This window comes from Scomber japonicus, chromosome 23 (genome assembly GCF_027409825.1).
Source record: "Scomber japonicus isolate fScoJap1 chromosome 23, fScoJap1.pri, whole genome shotgun sequence".
Taxonomy (NCBI): Eukaryota; Metazoa; Chordata; class Actinopteri; order Scombriformes; family Scombridae; genus Scomber; species Scomber japonicus.
In genome coordinates this window covers 4,699,795-4,722,344 of record NC_070600.1, presented here as the reverse complement: position 1 = coordinate 4,722,344, position 22,550 = coordinate 4,699,795, and the positions used below count along the sequence as shown (strand labels likewise).

At 39.3% G+C, this 22,550-nt stretch overlaps 1 protein-coding gene across 1 annotated transcript in view; it reads right to left on the bottom strand.

Moving 5' to 3' along the window:
• The window catches only part of efcab6 (EF-hand calcium binding domain 6), a 51,112-nt gene that overhangs the window by 18,585 nt on the left and 9,977 nt on the right, over positions 1 to 22,550 (bottom strand). The window contains exons 5-13 of the mRNA XM_053314205.1: positions 11,265 to 11,401; positions 10,109 to 10,227; positions 9,497 to 9,606; positions 8,938 to 9,086; positions 8,625 to 8,726; positions 5,613 to 5,700; positions 2,453 to 2,695; positions 2,266 to 2,346; positions 1,881 to 2,041 (exon numbers count right to left, since the gene is read on the bottom strand). Coding sequence (XP_053170180.1) covers positions 1,881 to 2,041; positions 2,266 to 2,346; positions 2,453 to 2,695; positions 5,613 to 5,700; positions 8,625 to 8,726; positions 8,938 to 9,086; positions 9,497 to 9,606; positions 10,109 to 10,227; positions 11,265 to 11,401 — 1,190 coding nt within the window. The remainder of the gene's footprint in view (positions 1 to 1,880; positions 2,042 to 2,265; positions 2,347 to 2,452; positions 2,696 to 5,612; positions 5,701 to 8,624; positions 8,727 to 8,937; positions 9,087 to 9,496; positions 9,607 to 10,108; positions 10,228 to 11,264; positions 11,402 to 22,550) is intronic.

Sequence of the window (22,550 nt, the reverse complement as noted above, 5' to 3'; positions counted from 1 at the left end):
GTTAAGCAACATCTGAGCCAAAAAAGAAAAGAAAAAGAAGAACAAGGCAAGAACAATACTTTCCACTAATATCTTAAGAGGCTTGATTTGAAAGAGAACTTATTTTAATTAGAGCCATTCTAATTATCTGGTAACTCCCCCTGCTCTTTCATCTGTTTCACTCTCGTTTTTTCACTTTGTAGTGAATGTTTTGTCAGAGTGATAGTGCACTCTCCCTCATGCCTCTATGTACCTTTTCCCCTGTTGATTTTGACAGCATTTTAGGTGCAAATTCAGGAGGCTTATCTCTCTCAAATCAAGCGCACCTGAAGAGCAATCGCCCCACACTAAACTGATATAACAGCTACATGAGTCTACAATGGAAAATGGGGAAATTAAAATGGGGACTGTAGGAAAGTCAGTGGAGCAGTTTTTTTCATACAGCTTACATACTATAAGTACCTCCAACATGTGCTTTAAGAGTACAAACCTCTGCCTTCAGGCAATTAACAGCTAAGATACATAGGGTTGAAGAAGAGTCAATGAAGCTACCTAATCAATAAATAAACATGATAGAAGGATAAGCGACTTAATCAATTCAATGTGGTGGGTGTAATATTATAGATATTGGCATAATGAGGTTCATGAATATGTATTTTCTAGAAAAAAGGGGGTCATGGTCTACTTAAATTGTCTAAATAAGCAAAGGCATATCTTACAGTACATGCCAGACATTTGCATTGAAACCATCCTGCAAACGGCAAGTCAAGCATTGGTTTTTATGTGGTTTTAAACTGCGTTTCAGCCATCTTATCTGTATGTAGGGTGAGGCTTTGAAATATTTTTAGCAACATGAACAATTTTTATTTTTATTTTTTTGTTAAAGAAAAGGGAATATTTCAACATTTTGGGAAATATGCTGATTCATTTTCTTGACCAGAGCTACATGAGAATACAAATCCCACTCGTGGTTGTGCATTAGTATGAGGCTATGTAGAACATTATTAGCTTAGCATGAGATAAAATTGAAGGATGCAACTTAAAACTGATCTAAACTGTTCATTTTTTTTTTTAAGTGTTTATGTGCTTTATAAGCTGATTGGATGGATAAACTCTACAACCACAACAAAGAGATACTTTTTTTTCTTTATACTAAGATATGCTGTAGCTCTATACTTTAGAAACAAACATGATGGTATCAATATTCTCATCCATCTCTCAGAAAGAAGATGATTATATGCTTTCCCAAAATTTCAAACTATTCCCTTAAAGCCTGTGAAGTAAGAATAAATATGTGTTCTAAGTTTGACATACCACAGAAAAGTGTGTTGTTAACCACCCTGATGCTAGGTCTGAGAGCTTTCTGCTGCTAACTCAGCTGCTAGCTCGGCGGCTAGCATGTCGGCTAACTCAGCGGCTAACTGTAGACTGTAGTAGCAGTAGTGTGTGCTGTATGTATTTATACCTCTACAGCAGCAGGGGCGGGTTTATGCTAATTTTCAGACCCGCCCACTAAATCCTGAACACAGAAATCTTGAAACACAGTTTGTGAAGTCTGGCTCCACAATTCACATCTAAATGGTTGAAATGCTTTTTACACATTAATACATATGACCTATTTAATGTGTTTAAAAGAAAATGTCTGAATCCACTTTACACAGACTTTAAAGTTAATAAACACTACCTCTCAACTGCGGAATTCTTATGTTGCAGATATAGTGAATGACCTCACAGGTTGGCATAATGGCTCATTAGTTTGTATCATAGTGAGAAACAGCAATACAGTCCCTAGTTTAAAGCTCACCCAGCCAGCCAGGTGCTACCGTTGTCTCCCACGGTCATTTTTTTTAGGTCTCTGTAAATTACACTATGCTGTGTGTGGGTCTGGATGTGTTTCTTACTTGTTGAAGTGTGTGTCAGAGATGGGAAAACCATAGTGGCTTAAAACCCTCTTCAGATCCTCCTGTTTGACATATCCAGTGCACTGAGGGTCACATAGCTTCAGAGCTGCCAGGACTGAACTGAGCTGCTCACACAGCTTCTCCAGCAGCAAACTCTCCACCTTAACATATATATATATACACACACACACACAGACACACACACACACACACACACATACACACACACACATATTCAGCACAGTCAAACACTGAATGAATAATTAACTCCTTTTTTTCCCTTTTGATCTCATTTTGTTTTCTTTCTGTTTGATCTCATAGTGTAGCTATGCTATAGTATATAGTGTATGCATTATATTTGACAAGAGTATGCTCAAACACTCACTGTTATCCATGAAGCAGATGCTAGAGACACCTTATCAGCCCACTGTGTGGTCTGCCTCTCATCTGGTGTTTTCTGCTGCACCTAAAAAAACAAATCAAAAAATTTATACTACAGTACACATTTATGGCCTTGCATGAACATATTGAACTAGAAAATACACAAACACTAGCAGATTAAACCAGCGTACAGTCTCTGTCTCCTCGTCCAGTGGCTCAGGGGTGTTACAAGGGGAGGGAGCAGAGGGGATGATGGGGTTGAGTCTCTCCAGGCTGCTCAGCTGGATGACTCCGCTGTGTTCTGAGTCCAGTATGTTGAGCAGCTCTGTGATCTGTGTATTGTGAAGGTGGGGCTGGGGGTTCCTGGGCTGGCTCCCACCTGGTCTCTTTAACAAGTGTTGCAGGTCTGCCCTGGAGATCCAACCTACCTCCTTCTGGAAAGACAGGAGCATTCATTTCACAGGGATGTTGTGAGCACAAATGTGGTACCAAAGTTGGAACTGATCACCATGTCATAGACTAAATAAGTAAGCATTGTTAACTCAGGAAGAAAGGTTTCCTGAACTAAAGGCTAAATAAAGTAAAAAGACAGAGATTTTTAAGATAAGTCAAGTAAAAGGTCTCAGTATGCGTAAAATGAAAAACAATGTGCCAAAGGAAGGGCAAAAAGCTTGATCTCTTTCCCAGAACTCTTTTGCCTTTGTCTTGTCAAATTAATATAATGGTGTACACTTTCAGTTTCTCCTCGAAGATATTCATGGTGTCGCCCTCAGGCAAAAAAATTAACAGGAAATCTGTGTGAAGAGTAATAAAAAAGCTGAAGAACAGTTCAAATCATGCATACTTAAATATTTTGCAAACCTGTCCAATCACTGCATGAAGCAGGAATTATCATCAATCATCTGTTAACAAGTCCAAATGTGTTAGACATGGTATATTGTATCTGTGTGAAAAGGGGGGGGGGTCGGATTTAAATGATATGATGAGTACTTTGAAGCATACTGAGGCCTTGAGAGTTGCATAAAGGAATCCTGCTAACGTGTTGCTAATGAAGAGGTGATGTTAGCTTAGCAGACCTCGATGTAAAACAACATTTTCTCTTAAGCTAACAATTTTAATAATAGGTTATCTTTTGGATTGTAGATCAGACTTGTGAAGAGGGCTCTGCCAGGATCTGCACCAGTTTCGGTCATGCCATCATGAGCCTGCGCCAAAACTAGGCCTTAATAAATCATGTTGATGTCATATTCCTGTGGTGAGGTCTCTCCTGGTTGAACTATATCACAGTCTTAGAGTGTTTTGTTCCTGTTGGCAACAAGGATTTGTTTGGAATGGGAAACTATGAGCTGATGCTGCCAGAAATAAACTTTTAATTGCAACTGCTTCTAGAATGAGTGCAGCTTTGCACTGTTTGAAAGGTCTTAGTGGCAAACCTGATTTTCAAATAAAAAGTTTCCCCATTCAACAGTTGTCTCAATAGTTTTCTCTCCATTTTGTGCTACTTATATGTACTTTGTTAGCCAATGTTAATGTTGCATTATTTAAAAGGACCAATATGTAATATAATACTGTACTAGGAGAGTGGGTGCTACTTGTGTAAAAACACAGACTGTCATTATGGTTGGGGACAGAGTTATTTACCTTTAATTCTTCTACAGTCTCCACTCAGGACGTACATAGTGAGGAATGGAGGACACTACTTGTTTAACCAATGTGACATGAATACTTAGCTGCTAATGTGAAGTTATCATATGATAAATCCATATATAGACATGATGATGTTGATACTTACGTTACTGTATAAGTTGATAACGTAATTATTGTGACAGGCCTAATTACAGTAAGTATATTCCACTAAAGCTTTACACAAACGTTTAAGTAAGATGAATTATCTGCATGAATTTAAATCTATGAACAAAAATATGTAAGATTTTCACTGACAGATCAGAAATGTGATATTAAATGCAATTCAAAACAATAGAAAATCCTCTTTACTAATTTTCCGCTTTCCTTCACTCTAATTGTTCTCTTTTCCGTCCCTGTGTTTATTCCTTTTTTTTTTTTTTTTTTTTTTTTACTTGGACAAGCTGAGATGCCAGTCTCTTAGCTCTGAATATAGACAATGACATCATTGTGTTTGTCTGCTCAGTATACAAGTTTCAAACAGACAAAACGGGAGCGTGGGGATTTACATGATGATCTCTGGTGGAATGACAGAAATTCAATATATGGGGCTAAGTTGCCTACTTTACATCTACATGAATGTAATCAGCCTCAAATATCCAGGACGATTATATCACATTACACTAAAATGTACATGTTTTAATGATGAGTGTGTTCCCCCATGTTAATGTTGTGTGCTTTACATGATTATGCACTATGTACCATCTATGGCCTGGCACAACAAAGCATTCGTCTGATGAGCTGAGATTATACATTATACAAAAACACTGTGAATCATTGCAACTTGCCTGCGCTCTTGAATTCTTCCCCAGAGATAGTCTAAAAACCATAGTTGGCTTAGAACCTGCCTGAGTGAAAAACCTCATTATTGGCTGGCGGTGTAAGGACACTCTTGTTTGATCTCCCACCCGCTGAATAGATTATTAAAACAGTTGATGGAGGAATTTTTTTTCCCCCTCCCCATGCCATTAAAAGGAGGAGATCCTGGCAGATAGATATGTGTGATTCGTATCTGGGAGAGGCTTCACACACACATGTACACACGCAAACACACACACACACACACGCACGTTTCCTTAAACTTGGAAGCCGACTGTTGTTTTGTGAGTGGCAGCAGCAACATCAAACATAACAGTGAATTAATGGAAAAATTCACCCCCCCCCCCAACCCCCACCCCTCCTTTCCCCCCAAAGTTAGTCTAACTCCAAAGTTTTCATCCAGCTGAAGTAGACTGATTTGAAATTAAAGAGGCAGAACTGGATGCGGAGGCGTGTTGAAGGCGATGGCTGTCAGACGAACATATGGCTAGTGACTGAGTGGCTAACCAGTGGCCATATGCAATCATCTAATCGTGTTTATGGCCATCAAAAAGCTGCAGATGATGATTGGCTCATCTGTAAAGCTGTCTGGTAGTTATATTTAAAGCGTACACCTCAGCATGTGCCTTTGTCTCTTAGCAATCTGCTGAGATTACTCCCTAGTGTCCTGTCTAATAACATTCAAAATCACTTCTGTCTCGTCTCCTACTACAGGGTTGTTGTTTTTTTGCAAGACTGTGCAAATAAGGGAAAGCATTTCGTTGTGTCTTTTCTACAAGTAGTAAGATCTTCACTCTGTTTTTTGGTTGATCTTTTATAGGTTTCATAGCTTTTACTCCTGATTCCTACCTTATCTTGAAGGAAGATCTCTTTCAGTCTTGGGTAAAAATCCTGGAGATCCAAGTTGTCTTTATCTTGGAGAGGCTGCTCAGAAGTCCTGGGAAGGAGAGAGAGGAAAGAAAAGGTTTAGGTTAGGACAGACAACAAGGTAGCATGGACATTATGAAAAGGTAAAGTACAGTATGTAGAATATTACTGGGATTGTGTTCATATTGGACAATTGTGCTACATTCTGTCACTACATTCAGATTGAGAAACTTTGTCTATCACGACAGAAAATTGTCTTAGACGTGACTCACCATTCAAACAATACAATCTCATAAAATATAGAGCATACGTAACTTAGGCAGAGTATAATACATGAAATGGGTGCATACAAGGTGGGTATGTTAAATTACACCATTTCTTTTTTTTTTTTTTTTTTGGTTTAAATAGCTTATGGCAGTGGGAATGAAGTAGTTCTGGTATGTATTGTTTTTGAGCAAGGGGGCTTTATAGCAACAGCGTTATGTTAGTAACTGGCAGGAATTGTGCGGGGGCGGGGTGGGGGGGGGGGGGGGGGGGGTCCTGTGTGATGTGCTTGGCTTTTCTTTCCCAACTTATACATCCTTTGTGTATATTTTTAATTGTGTGAGTGAAACATGACTTATTATGGATTAAGATAGAAGCCTATTTGTAGGGTTGGGTGATATGAGCACAATCCAATGTCATGATATTTTTGACCAAATATCTCAATATCAATATTTTGACAATATTGTAAGGATGATCGGTGCTTTTGATAAATAATCATCAGTAATGTGGATGTAATGACTAAGTGGATAAAGGCAGATAATAGAACAGTCAGTTAAGCTCAGAATATTACATTTTTACTGTAATGCAGCCTTTAAAAGCTTATTCCATATCACAATATTACAATATTCAAAATCTAAGCAGATATCTATAAAAAATCGTGATAGATATAATATGGATTTATTGCCCAACTTTACTTATTTGTTCTGCTGAGTGTGCAAGTGAGATGCACGACTTTTGTTCGTCCCCTAAAGCTGACCTTAATCTAATGCTTGATTAATAATTGTGCGTTAAGGCAGGCACACAGGTAACTGGATCATACATTGATCTATCATGTTCTTACCTTGTGAGGAACCAGTGATGGTTCGGACACAAGCGCATAACTTAAAACCTGACATAGATGGATTCCAGCTGTTTCTCAAGGTAACGCAAACTAGTAACTATTTGTGAAGTAGGAGGTTCATGGGCATTGGTCAGGATGCATGGAAACTTCAGTCCTCTTAACAAAGGTTTAGTTCAATTAATCAGAGGAATTTTATTGGTGCAGCAATAAATGGAGGAAAAAATACACACATGGATTTCCCAGTCATGTCTGCTGTCCCATATGAAGGTGACAAAATGAGTGAGAGGGAGGCTTGAGTGGACCAGGTGAACTTCATCAGGACAATTAGGGGTTACAGAGGGTGAAAAAAAACAAAAGGAAGTAAGATAAGTGAGGAAAGGAAGTGGAAGAAATAAAAGAAAATAGTAAGTCTTTACTTCACTATTCATAAACTAACTCTAGCACAGAGATGAATCGTATTTATGAAGTAGGTTTTAGAAGTTTTATCATCATGCCACTCTTTCAAAAGTACAAATAATTAAGTAATTAAATCACTGATAGTCTCTCATTAGACAGTCCAGTGTTTCTTCTGTTTGTGCTTAAATTGTAGGAGCTGCTCCTCTCCGCTGGTTCATTTCTGTGAATTTTCAGTGTTACAGACACTACACAGGCTACTTCCACTGAGCACTAACTGACTTTTTTGCAGGTAGGATTTAACCTTCCTGTTGTCTTCCTGTCAAACACCAACTTTTGTCGTCCCAGACTTTGGTTTGACTCTTTATAAAGCATAAGGTATTAAATTATCACCCGATTCTGTGAGACCTTTTTAGCCAACTTCATTCCAACTTATTACAGGTTTTACACATATTTTTGGAAATTATAGTCAGTAGGCCTCATTTCGTCTGTGGTTCAAAATGGACCTGAGGTCAGGAGGGTACACATTGCGTCTTGGAATGATAGATGCATTTACAACATGTCGGAGGTTGTTAGAGCAATGAATTTACCCATAACTTATTATAGATAGGATACTGTCCACTCCAGCCAAGATGCATGAAGTGAAAAAACTGTAACTGCAAGGAGGGGAGATAGTGTACAGAATTGATTTTTTTTCCCCCCCCCCAGGCACAGACACCTTTATTTGACAGTTGACAGACAGGAAATAATGGGAGAGAGAAGGGGGTGTGACATGCAGCAAAGATCCTCTGGCCGGGATTCGAACCGGGGATCTGCTGCGTATATGGCATGTGCTCCTAACCACTCGACCACCTGCGCGCCCTACAGAATTGATTTTGAACTATTAACAATTGTTTATAAGGCTTTGAATGGACTCTTTCCCCTGTATTTAACACAACTCTTGTCCACAAACCACACTGGCAGAGAACTAAGGTCATCTGGCCAGGGACTCCTGTCTGTTCACAGATCCAAGGCCTCCATAACTGCCCCCAAAACTGTGGAACTCTCTCCCTTTTAACTGTGTCTAACTGTCACTATGCATTTAATGACCATGTCTTTTTTTTTCTTGATTTCTTTTTTATTGTGTTTTCTATTTTTTGTGAGTTCTTCCTCTGTGTGAAGCACTTTGGATTAACCATGTTGTGTTTAAGGTGCTGTATAAATAAAGTTGAAGCTTTGGATGCATGTGTTTTTCTCCTACATCTGTCTGCGACTGGTAGAGATTGCTGAAAGTCAGGACAACATTAGACAAGCTGAAGAAAAGTTCATTTATCTACTCTTTTTCAAATTTTATTTTTTGCAAATACTCACACTCTATAGTACAAAAGTAAATAAAGGAATGCGTGTGTGATATAATCGCAACATGTGATTGACATATGAATGAGAAAAAAAACACTCTATACCACTTGTGTATATTTCATGTGTTAAAGTGGGTAAAACTGTAATTTCAAACTGACCTGTCTGTGTGAAGGTCTGTATCAGCCTCTTCTTTGCCCAGGCTCATGAAGTATCCCAGGAAGTGTTTCCACCTTACTGACCCTGTTGCTTTCACACCATACCTGCACACACACACGCACACACACACACACACACACGCACACACACACACACACACACACACACACAATCCATACACATGCATTAAATATATATTCCACAGAATAGCTGATTGCTCCATTTTTAAGATTTGAGGAGTGAAGGGCATGGAGGCTGAGGCAGAGCAGAGTCCAAATAAAAAAGGATAAATAAATAAAATATCGTTTTCCCTACCGGCTGGTCAGCTTCTGGAAGGAGTGAGTGTTCATGGGAAATATAAAGCTGTTGAGAACAGCCCTGAGGACCTCCTGTTTTACCAGGCCAGAGTGGGTGGTGTCAAAGGCCTGCAGCGCTTGCCACACCGGGGTCGAGTTCACACACATCTGACAGGTAGGAGCACACACTGTTATGCACACAGTCATATATTACTGTAGACACACACCTTCCCAGGCTTTGTCTTTCTCTCCTCAATAAGAACAGGAAGTGAGTCATCTCTGGTTTCGGTTGCCATGGAGAACATCCCAGTGCGGCTCTCCAACGCGTAAGAAGAGCCAGCCCCAACTCTGCCGCCTTTCCCGCAAATTAGCCGTGATTAACACACTAACTCAGGAGCTGAATTTTCTGGGCAAACATTTTAATTAGAAGTGTTCCCTCTGCCGTTTGCATCCTGACGCGCCACTTAGAACTAATTTACCCCTCCATCTTTAAAGAGGATAATGCAGGGGAGAGGGCCAGATGGTGACATGCAAACACAATGAATAAAACACACAAAGTCATGCAGACAACTCTGTACCTTGTTGTAAAAGAGAGTCTGCAGCTTCCTGTGTGGAAGGACTGATGGTGCAATGCATTCTGGTCTCTGCTTGACTTTCTCTGGTGGTGTTGCCTGTCGACCGGACACCTCTATAAAATAAAATACAAAATGTAGAATAAGTCTTGTTCGATTATTTCACCCTCAGGATGAATTGCAATAGCTTGTAATAACTAACAACTTCATTTATCATTAGGTCAAAGTTTTGCTTCACGAAGTAAGTGATAGGTGTTGATAGACAGATGGTTCATCCAATCACCTGTTTTGTTTTTTTTTTTGAAAGTGCCAACTCTTTTCCTAACAGATCTCTCAGGTTAACTCTGTAATGGTTTTTGACCAAATATCTGCAAAACTAATGACATTCCCATCAGCCTCAGCTACACTTTGTGTGTTGTGCAAATTGGAAAATGTGGCATGTTAGCATGTTGACATTAGCATTTAGCTCAAAGCACCACTGTGCTTACAGTACAGCCTCACTGAGCCACTAGCATGGCTGTAGACTCTAAGTCTTGTTTGCTTCTTGGTTTTGTGTTCCCTGCTGCTCCCCCTCGATCACATTGCTTAAATCCAAAGTTTAATCCACTGTATTCATACCTAGCTTAGTGCAGACTGGTGCAATGTTGAAGTTGTGGCTGTTGCCAAAACCAAGTTTATCCAAGAAGAGAACGTAGGAAATGGTGACCTTGTTATTGGGACTGTAATGACTCCACAGCCTAGAAAAAGCAAACAGATTATGGACATTTATGCCTAAAAATACTTTTACTAGTGAACTAATGTCAACAAATCTATGTCAATGTCACGATGAGATGAGAAAAGAGGTCATGAATTATGCTCGGTTTTATCTAACCAGAGACGGAGACAGAGGGAGTGTGTGTATGCGCGTGTGCATGAGAGAGAGAGTCCTGAGCGCTAAAACCAATTAAAGCCATCGAAAATGAACCTGTCGCTCACAATCCTCTAGAGCCGCGTCAGAAAAGTTGAGCTGTGTTTCTGGAGTGGATTTGACTGCAGGGCCCTAAGTTTTAGAAGTCAATTAGCTCTCTTTCTCATCCTGAGACAAAGGCTGACCACAAAGCCAGCGCTGGTGATCTCGTCCTAGCTGACTGACGTCTTCCTGCCACTGGGAACAGTGAAAATATATACGTGTGTGAGAGTGTGTGTCTGCATAGGAAAGAAAGATAAGTGGGTTCAATTTTACATGTTTTAGGATTGCAGATATTACAGCTGTGGAGCTTAGAAATACTGTAATATAGTGTGTGTGTGTGTGTGTGTGTGTGTGTGTGTGTGTGTGTGTTTACATAGGGAGAGTTTACATCCCATAGTGCAAATAACTGTTTAGTGAAAGGAGCATGGATGTTATTTTCTTCAACCCTCTGTAGGATCCATTCATGTTTTGACAGAAGATTCAGTAAATTGATATATGTGTCATGTGTAAATATTAAATTACCTTCATGGAGGTGTGGATTAAAGATCCAGCATATTGATAAATACAGGCTCTATGTGCCCCTGCATTGATGTTAATTAATTCTTCTCACATGCCAAATGTGTTTTTTTTAGATATTTTTGATAACTAATGGTGACTAACTATTCTCACCCATCATATAAAACCTAACTTGACTTTGGGGTATCTCAGCAGGAGGTGTGTTTGAACTCCCACCTCAAAGAACAGTGAACCAGTTGTGATGTGTGTTGTGTTGTGCTGTGTTTGCCTTTGTATTTGATGTGCAACCTGTTGTATCAGACTATAAACCTGTGAAACTCCTTGTCTGTCAGCTGGATGAGGTAGCTGTCCAGGATGCGGCGGAAGTCGTGCTGCTGGATGTGTCCTCCTCGGTTGTAGTCAAACAGACGGAACACTCTGATCACGGTCCTCAGGTTGCCTCCGATCTGCAAGTGGGGGTTCACGCAGAATGATTGAGAGCGAGAGCAACACTTACACCTCAGCGGTGCCTACGGACTCCTGAACCTGACTGGCTCTGCTTTCATCTCCGTGAACATGGTTATCGACGTGCCTGCCTTGATCTGTGGAAGCTGGGGCCTGTTCCCCAAAGTGCTGACAACTGATGAGGATTTTTCTGTAAAAGTATATTACATCTTCACAGATAAACCACCAAATAATGTCCATACCTCCTCCAAATTAAAAATGAACAAAGAGCCATCAAATTCTACAAACATTTCAAAACACAAAGCCCTAAAAACACCAAGAGAAGAACCAGGAGAAGAATCCCCTTGGTCAGCTAGTCCTGAGAATCAGTTCCTAAAACTCTACCAACCCTACAGGGCATTATACTTGACCAATGTGAATGATCAGACATTGAGACTGACTCTGTAATATTGGACACTATTTTTGACACACTGCAACAAATATGCAAAAATTGGAGCATTACTCTTCCCCCAAATTCTACACCAATACCACTAATTTGAAACACAATCAGAAAGGGACAAACTGAAACAAAAAAAAACTAATTTGCTCCTTATTGGCTGCTAAATATCTGACCTCTTGCCACAACCTGAGGAACATCTAGTGATTAAATACTGCTGACTGTTCATATAAATGATTGTTATTGTTGATCTGCTTGTTGATTGATTGTCATATTTGAATTATAATTAGGGCTGGGTATCGTTTAAAAAATCACAGCATCAGTACCAATCAAAGTACTTATATAGGGATACTGATACCAACTGAGTACTTCATTCGATGTAAGACTTTCGGACAATCACATGTCATATTAAACCAAAGAATGCTTGTGTTGAATGGCTGTGAGCAAGTTCATGCAAATAGTCATATCTTCTAGCTCTGGGTGCAAAAAAGATTGATTGCAGGTATCATTTGTTGGGAGACGTTTCAATATACTTGGTATCGATTGATTTCGGTCAATACCTTAAACATATCGAGTACCGAATATCCAGCACTAATTATAACACTCTATTTATTAAGGTTTGTGATTATCTATATACTTCTATTTATGTCATCATCATTATTCTCATTATCATTATTACTATAACATTGTTAGTTATTTCTAATAGTGTTGTAGTCAAGACCGCACCAACCGAGACCAGAGAGTACCGAGACCGAGACAAGACCAAGACATTTGGAGGTTGAGACCGAGACAAGACCAAGACTTTCAGAGGTCGAGACCGAGACAAGACCAAGACCATATATATCAAAGGAAAATCATAACAAAACATCAAAATGTGAGTTTTCTTTTAATTTAAGTTTGCTTTTAAATAAATGCAACAACAAAAACAATCTTTGCTCTGTTGTTTTCAGAGCAGCACAATTATCAGTAAGGCATGGACAAAAAGCCTATCAGCGGTGGTCTTGACCGGTCTCGTTAAAAAAAACAGAGTCCGCCCAGTCCAAGACCGAGACAAGACCAAGTAAAAATGCCCTTGATTCCAAGACAAGACCAAGAACCTCAAAAAATGACCGATCTCGAGTACTACAACACTAATTTCTAACAACCATAGCTAATACTATTGATGATATTTCTTTGCTTTGGTGATAGAAGCTTTGTCTTTCCATGCCAATAAAGCTCACTGTGAGAGACATTTACTTGACAGATGAAATGGAGAGAAAAGAAACACAGATGTAAATGCTCAGGATTTAGAGCTGCAGTTTGTTTCTAGACAGGAAATGTAAGAGACGTTAACTTAAAGGTCTGAGCTGATCTGAAGACCAGACTGTAGTTGCCAACACATATTTTGATCTGCAAAACTTAAATTGAAACCACCTAGAATGGTAATCCTCTCTAAATCCCTCTGAGGCAAAAGATGAGACTACTAGAGTTTCTCAAATCCATATCGTTTCAACTGTATTAAGCGTATTTATCAGATACACAACATATATCTGTAATGTTAAAGGTCTGACGTATTATTTCTACAGACACTATTTGGAGCTTTATCTCTGTGTTTAAAAATAGATTACCAAAGTATGTCATGATCAAATTCATGTGTCAGCTTGACAGCTCATTAGTTTCTGGGGTAATGAGATTTGGGGGATCAAAAAAAAAAAACAAGTGCAAGAGCCAGAAAATGCTGACAAACCATTTAAAGAGATCATCATGTGACATCATTCAATCATTCAAACTGCTACAAATGAGACTTAGTTAATGCCTTTAAGCTTAGAATCTGTTTACATGGATTGATAAATTTAGCAAAATAATAAGAAAAAAACATCCACATAAAATAATTACACTCATATAAAACTAATCTGCAATAAGGTTAGGTAAGGACTGTGGTTTTGGGTTAGCTTGATTTGGTTTATACTAATTTTAAAGGACAGGTTCACATTTTTTAACGTCTATCTATGGTTATGGTAAAATAATCTATGGTTATGGTTAAGACTGGCCAACAGCAAAAGCTCTGGTTAGGGAAGCATTGTGTTTATGGTTAATAATAATGCAAATATATTACAATATTATATTTAAACAAAACAAGGAAAAGTGAGCATATTACCCCTTTAAGCTACATCTCATTGGCTTCCAGAACCTTTTAGAGTAGAGTTAAGGTTCTTTTACTTGTTTTTAAAGCTCTAATTGGTTGGGGACCGGCCTACATCACAAACTCACTGTCATTTTACAATCCTTCATGATCTCTCTGATCATCTACTGCTGGGTTTTTAAATACACACAATTATGCGCACAAGAAAATGAAGCGCAGGAAGAGCAGCTTTCTTTAATTACACTCCAAAATGATGGAATACTCTACCTAAAGCTATAAGAGATGTGGACTCTGTGAACACTTCTAAATGATAGTTGAAAACATATTTATTTAATCTGGCTTTTAATTAGTGTTATTTTGACTGATTTCATTATTTTATTTTTTTATTTGTTTATTTGCTGTTGTTTTATTGTACTGTAATTTTCTCTGTAAAGCACTTTGAGCTATATCCATTATATGAAAGATGCTTTATAAATACATTTTATCATAATAATAATTATTATTGTTCTCTTGCATTGAAAGTCCGGGGGGCTTCATGCCCTTCCACTACCTCTACACCCTTACCCTTACACTACATAAAGGGAATACTACTTCCTGCTTTGGCACTCAACATAAATCATGAGCTGCAAAATGAAGATAATTCATATGACCACTAGCCTGCATTTAATAACATTTACAATGTTGGCCTTGCTAATGAGAGAAACAATATATCAATGTGACTGACTAACACAATGAGCAGTGTAGGACCAGAGCTGCAGAGCACAGAGGAGCTAAAGGCACAAATAGATAAGTTAAATGTTTAATTTGGAACCCAAACCTCAGACTGTGGGGCTGGATGATGAGGATTTGGATCAGGTTAACACTGTTAGGGCTGAGTCGCACTCAAGTCAGTCATTCTAGGCGTTCGCCTCTGCCAAGACCGACCCGCCCCGCCTTCCAAACGTCTCTGCCATGCACCGGCTCGTTGCCGTAGCTCCGGGGGTGCAGAGCTTCACCACGAAGGGAACAGGAGCAGAGATACTAAATATACCCCCAGTGACTCTTGGGTAATCAGAGTCCTCTGTCGCCCAGAGAAGTCTACGTCTAATTGCACTCTGATTAGACGAGCTGCCAAGTCTCTCAGCGAAAAAAAGCGTGGAGGGAGCCTCCCTCATGTGCCGATACACTGACATTGTCTGTATGAAGACACAAAATTGAGCAGATGGAGTAAGAGGGATTCAAAATATAGATGCGTTGACCTCTAAAACTGTAAAGTTCAGTATTCCCTGCGATGCACTGGACTAGGTTGTTTTGTATGATTCCAGATTTCTAGGGCTTTTGTTTCTTTTCTTAATCACAAAGGGTTTTTTTTTTTTTGCACAGCAGTAAAACTTTGAAAATCTCCACTTTTTGTAATCTAACAACTTCAGCTAGCACGCAAGCTTCCTTACAAGCATAACAATTAGCCCTGCTTTTACACCACCTTTCATTTTGCCAGAGTCAGGGGGAAAGAGGGAAGAGGCAGCTCCACAGCAGCCCGTGCGTTTAAAAAAAGATCAAATGAAAGTGAATTTATTAAAGACAGATATAAATATGATTCCCCCCCCCACCCCACCTTATCCTCCTCATCCCTCCCTCCCTCTCCAACTTAGAGGATTCTGTGCTAATTAGAAATGTGTTAAAATCACAAAGGAGGGAGAGAGGAGATCATACGGTATTAATGAACAGAGACAGAGGGATATCATCCAATCTCCAGCTCTATCTCCATCTCATCTCTTCCTCCCCACACACACACGCGCACACACACACACACACTCCCCCTCTCCTTTTATCTGCCTTTGTTTCTTCCCTCTCTCAATTCCCTCGCAAACTTTGTTTCCCTTTCTTTCTTCCCCCTTTTGTCTTTCAGCCCATGCCTCCCTCTGCCTTTTTTTCTCCTACAAATTCCTTGATTATTTAGTATTTTATCTCTCCCCCCCCCCCCCTCCACTCCCCCGTCCTTCGGTGGGTGCCAGCGCTCCATTAGGCAGCTGTGTTCTGGTTGGCGTGGTTGGAGGCCTGGCGCTGTGCCGCGCTCAGAGTGTCTCAGCAGCCCTCGCCCATCCGTCTGCCCGCCCAGCCCCATGGTCCTTAATTAATGAAAGCTCTGTTGTTTTTGTTTACCGGCCTGTTATATGCTAATCCAGCGATCCGGTGCCTGTCCTTCTTCTGTCTGTTTGTTACCCTCTCAGCTGATTAGTATGATCTCAACAGCCATGACCCAAAGTCACATTTGATAGCCATTTGATCACTGTGCATCTTAACCCTTTCTCCTTGTAATGAGTCAGTATTTAAACACTTTAAAGGGTCAAGTCACCCAAATTATGAAAGACAAAAATTACCTCTAGAGGTACGTAATCATGTAAATACTTTTGGTATTATTTGTCCAGGTTTGAAATTGAGATTTATGCCTCCAACCCAATACAGTAGAGTTGAATAGAATTTGTTTGTGGTATCTTAGATAAACCAAGTCCATGAAAACACACTATCAGAAGTTTTTACAGGGACTATTTCTTTGGAAAGAGGTAAGTACACTATACTCCCCAAGGAAAAGGGTAGTACAGTATCAGTCCTGTTGCTCAAAAGCCTAAAAATGACACGTTTACATCTCACTCAAAAGACCTCGGGAGTTTAGACTCTTGTCTGTCAAACAGCAAAGGCAGAACTAGTGAGACATTACACTACCACCAAAGTTTACATTGGGTGGATGGAGGAGTTAAAAAACAATGTGTCATGCACATTTGGAACAAAAAACGAGGTGCTGGACCAAAGAACTAAATCTGTAAAGGTAGAAGAAGGTCTGCGGATGGATGAGTTGACAGTGTGTGACAAAAGACTGAGTAAAGTCAGTGTTACTCTCTTTTTTACCATGATACCTTAACCAAGTATGTCCATTTACAACCATGATAATCTTTAGCATTTTTTGGCCTAAACCCAACTAAACCTCAGGATTAGCAGTGGCAGGAAATCTATTATGAATTCTTTTTGTAACAGTAAGTTGCAACCATTTCCGAAGGCCCTGACAAATGATCTTGTCCTGCTGCCACCAAATCGGAAAACGCTTAATAGGTTGTTGTGGCAGGTCGGTACAAATGACAAATTGTGTCATTTAGATTGCAGGCCCTGTTGAAGAGAACAGTTCACACTAAGGTCTGTGGATTATCCAGAGTAGGACGCAAAATAGTTCTGGAAAGATATCTTAAAATATAGATTTTCATTGCAGTGAGTGCCACATAGAAAATTCCATTTACCACTGCATTAGTTTGTAACCTGGACAAATAAAACTAAAACTACTTTACTGTGACTAATTTCTTTCAACAAAGTAGCATCAGTCCTGACTGGGTTTCAATTGACGCAAAAGACCAAAACAGCTACTTTATAAAACATATTTATGTTTCAGCAGTGATTTCAGGATATACTGCTGCTAGCAGCATCGGATCAGAAAACACCTCCAAATACCGTTGTAGCACAGAGTTAGGTGGGGCTAAATTGATAAATCAATGAGCAAAGTAAGTGAAATAAAACAAAATGTGTTCCTGTTTGGCATTAGCGGCTCTTTAAATTGTTTTTTCTTAATTTAGCTGACCCGTTTAAACATGGGAAAATATCTTTAATGATTTGTTAAGCATGAAACCTTTGCAGTTGGCCTTAATTAGTGTAATGATTAATGACTAATGAAACGTGATTGTGCCTCCATTCCCCACCTCACCTGCGTGTTTGTATACTGTCTCGGTCAGTTTGACTTGGCAAGAAGTACGGAAGGTAAAAAGTGTCAAAATTTTAGTTCCAACAACAACTTTCTTTTCCTGTAATGATGAAAATGTGATTGTTTACCAGTAAATATAAAGAAAAAAATCGAGCTAAAACCATTAAATGAAACTAATGAAAGGAGAAACATGCACCACAGAATATGACGGGGATATCAGTGTTATGATAAATATTTAAGTGTGGCAATAATCCTCACATGTCATCTCTGTACTCTTCAGATTTAGGTACTTGGGAAGTTCAAGTGATAAAATTCTGACATTATTATCCTGTGTTTTCAGTCAGACTGTCGACTTGTAAACAGTGTGTAACGACAAGGCTTTAAAAGACACTCAACTCTTCTCTCTCTGTCAGCCAGAGCTCCACCATGCACGCTCTAACCTTTCCTGTCACTATGAATTATGGGAAGGAGACAAGCAGAGGGATAGGACGACTGTCTGAAGAGGAGGGATGAAAGAGGGTGACGGGGGAGAGAGAAAAGAGACAGAGAGTTGGAGGGGAATGAAGGGAGACAGTCAGATCAGAAAACCGCTAAGTGACAGAGGGAGCGTGAAGAGAGGAGGAAAGAGAAGGAAAAAAAGCGAGAGGAGATCAGACAGCGATCATCAGAGAGCGCAGAGATGAACTTTCTTTTGTCTGTCAATTAGAGGGCTAATTTCTCTCTGGTTGGGCTCCAGAGTGCCAGAGACAGGCGGCATTAAAGTGGAGCTCAGAGGGATAATAAGGGGCTGTGGGACCATTCTGCTGCTGTCGCTCCCTATCCAAACATTGGTATTACAAAGGCACTACATAACTTGAACAACATGGAGGGTCTACAAGAGGGGTTCCCAGAAATACTTGTGCTGGGGTTTCTGAAATAGATGCAGATTAGACCAAAGACCCCCATTTGATGAAGATTTTTGCTGTTGTGTTAGAGTGAAACCATTAGGAGAACCACTTTCATTTGTCATTTTTTTTTTTTTTTTGTATGTGGACACTAAAATGTGGACGACTAAAAAGAACCCAATCAGGCCCCCAAACAGGAATTAACTCTAACCTGATAGGATATATTTACCTCAAGGTGATCCTGTCATTGTTAATTTTGCTATTGTAGGAATTCTGCCAGAGCCATAGGTTCCAAGTTGGTGGGTGTTTGGGAACACGGTCACCCAAAGTAATGATGAACACCCACTGGGAAATCATCAAAGTGGAGCGACCACATTGGGAACATGTCAAATAAAGATTAATACAGGGTTGGACAAGACTGTCCTCCCAAGAAAAAGGACAGGATCAGTCATGTAAGCAAACAACCCAAGACGACATATGTTAACATTCAAGTGACGGAACCCCACTAGTGACCCAAGTAATAATGATGGAAGCAAAGGAGGAAATATGGTAACGTTACGACTTCGATGAGGTCCATGTAAGGGAGGAAGTCGGTCAAAACATCAACCATACCATAAACAGCAGTTCTGTTTCTGTTTCCAACTGCAAGTCATTGTTGTTTTTCTTTAATCATGACTTTCCCGTAACCTTGACCTGGGTGTTATTGTAACCATGAAGACAAAGGTGCCCTTACCTTAAGAAAGTAGTCAGTTTACCCAACTCAACAATGTTTCCTATAACCTAACCAAGTCATCTCTGTCCCTAAACCTAACCATAACCATAGTGTTGTCACATCATAAAATGTATTTTTGTAATGGTTTTCAAAGGCACATGAATCAGTGACGTATTTTGTTTTTAATTCAGAGGACTCCAATATTTAACCATTTTGTTGTGATTTCATACAGTGTAAAGACTCAACATTCTTCTTCACCTTGTGAACTGAAAAGACAACAGATCACACAATATGCAGAAAAAACGGTGCCTGGAACTTTGCCGGAACTTGTGAAAGTGCTGGTAAATTGTTTTTTGTGAGACTGTGCTTCATATTTCCAGCATCACTTGTTTAGAGGTATTAAATTAGGAAATGAATTCAGAGGTCCGTTTGAGGTTTTGTTGAATATATTCCGGTTTAATGTGTGTGCATTAAATATCAGGTTGTAAGTCGACACAAGCACCACAACGCCACAAGTCATTTTAAAACAGAGATCACAACACAGATGGAGTTAAACAGTTGAACATCCTTCATTCAACCTGAGAGGCCTACTTCAGGGAAGGTGTGTGTGTGTGTGTTAGGGTTTCGTGGGGGGTTGGGGGGGGGTTGTTGCGTTGCAGTGATCCTAATTGAATATTGATAAGTGAGGCGAGCTCATGGGGTAAACAGCTGTGACTGGTACTTCATCATATGTGTGCGCATCACTCATTATCAGGACCAGATGCTCCTCAGAGACGAGTCATCAGACGGTGACCGCACACACACACACAAACACACGCTTATTACAGTAATTGAAAAACAATTTTGACAGAGATCAAAGTCACCAAAACTGAACACTGAAGAGAGGGATTCCCCTGTGGCTTTGCTTTTTTGTTCACTAAACAGGCTGCACAATTCGTTCATCACAACTTTCTCCAACAGGAGAGAGTCACAGTAACGGTAGTGATAATTAACAGCAGTCATCCTGCTCTACTTTATTTGACCTATTGAAGCTGCTGTTTGCAACCTCTGGCCATTAGAGCCAATGAGTCTCTGAATCTGTGGGTTTTGACATAATTTAATTCCTAAAGACATTAAAGGTACCCTGTACAAGTTCTGGCCTGTACTGGCACTTTAAAGCACTAGGTCACCGTTTAGTTCATGCACATGCACAAGGACACTACGTGATGTGATATACAATAGACCTGCCAATGCCATCTACAGGTGGCTGTAAGAAATGCTGCAATGCACTAGCAAAGGAAAGAAAGACTACAAACTACTAAACATGGAGTCTTAAACTGAAGCAGCTACATGGAATTCAGCCATTATTCTTTTTTTTTTATTTATATCTGCTTTTTCTGCTGTGTCATGTCAAGGTGTTGGACACAAGCCTAGTGGCCACACCATGCTGCTGGCCAGACGATCTCCTGATGTTACATACTAGAGCCCAACCGATATTATCAGCTGATATATCTGTATCAGCCTTTATGTTGTCCAATATGTATATGTAATTTTTAACCTATTTACGTAGCATTTTCTGCATATTTGATCCTTTTTCTTTAGTCCAGTTATACACTTATATTCACATAAGTTAATATATACATACAGATATCTTTTGATTGTTTTTTATTTATACTTATAATTATTAGCTTCCCAGGGACTATTTCAGTGCACTGATGTCATTTTTTACAGTAAAGTTTATTGTTAAACAGTTAAATATCATGGCCTCCATTACATATCTTAGTCATAAGTGTTTGCTAACCACATTTGAGGGACTATAACAATAAATGTGTGTTTATGTGTGTACACGCAGTATACGTAAGAATATCGGTCAATCTATCGATATTAGATTTTTTTACTCCTCAATATCAAAATCCACATCTGCTCCAAGAATCCAGTTTCGGTCAGACCTTATTACATACACAACATTTTACATTTAAGGCAATTACGACTGCCCCATGCAATTTCTGCAATTTGTTCATTATCAAGTAATCTACTGATTAATCCTTTTGTCTGTCAAATGTTTGTGAATGGTAAACCAGCTGTCAGACGTTATAAAACCAATGTCCAAATCTTGAATCTATTCAGTTTTCAATTACAATACCAGTCAAAAGTTTGGACATACTTTCTCTTTCAAATGAATGGAAAAGTGTGTCCAAACATTTGACTGGTACTGTATGTCATGCAAAAAAGACCACATCAGATTGTTCATAGTGAACAAATGCACAGGGAATAGATGATCAACATTTTCCTGCAGTGACTTAAACCTCAGATTAATGATTTCTCCCATCGATGGCATGACCGCAACACTAGACATTCAGTTACTTTTTAAGGCAGTGCACATAACTATAAAATCAGCTGTAACAACCTTGTTTACAAGGCAGTTAGAATGAGAACAGCGTTGTGTTAAAACAACACATGGGGCTGTGTTTGTGTGGCTGTGCTGCTTTAGATACCAGAGGGCTGATAAAATACAGATCCAGGAAGGCCAAAGGAGGAGACACCAAAACACTACACAGCAGTTTATAACACTGTGAGACAGGATTTTACAACTCAAGTTATCACAGCAACACATATTTTATTCCTCCATTGCAATTATAGCGAGGTAAACACTTGAATTACCCCATTCTAACTGTCCCCCATGTTACAATAAAAACCCTGAGAAGCATTGCTCACGTATTTGGACAAAATCCCAGAAAACTTCAGATCAGCTTCAACTCTCTTTTAAAATCAAAGTTTTCTGCTGCCTTATGTTCAAGTAAATTTGGGAATATTTATTTCTCTCTCACTGAGAAAATGTGATTTTTCATTATTGTATTTATTCAGTTTTACTCTAATTCAGCTTATCTTGATCTATTCTATTTCACTCGCTTTAAATCCTATTATGTGATTTTTTTTATGCACTCTGAATTGCCTTAGCGTTGAAAGGATGCTATAAATGCATACATTTTCCATCAGTATGTAAAAAATACCACAAAAGACATCTGAAAAATATAATTAGGGTTTGAGTATTTATAAAGCCTGATTTGTTTCTGTCATGTCTAGTTTTGTAGACTCGTTGACTATGACATTTTATTTTTAGAAGTTTGAAGTCAAAGCATTCATAAGTAGCAAAAAAAGCAAATGCTCAGAAAGAATGGTCTGATGTAGAAAGAGGAGGACATGGGTGTGCTAGAAATAAATGTATTGTGTTGACTGAAGGATGCGAGCTGTCAGAGAATACAGCCCACACATAAGCATAACACTTAAATACAC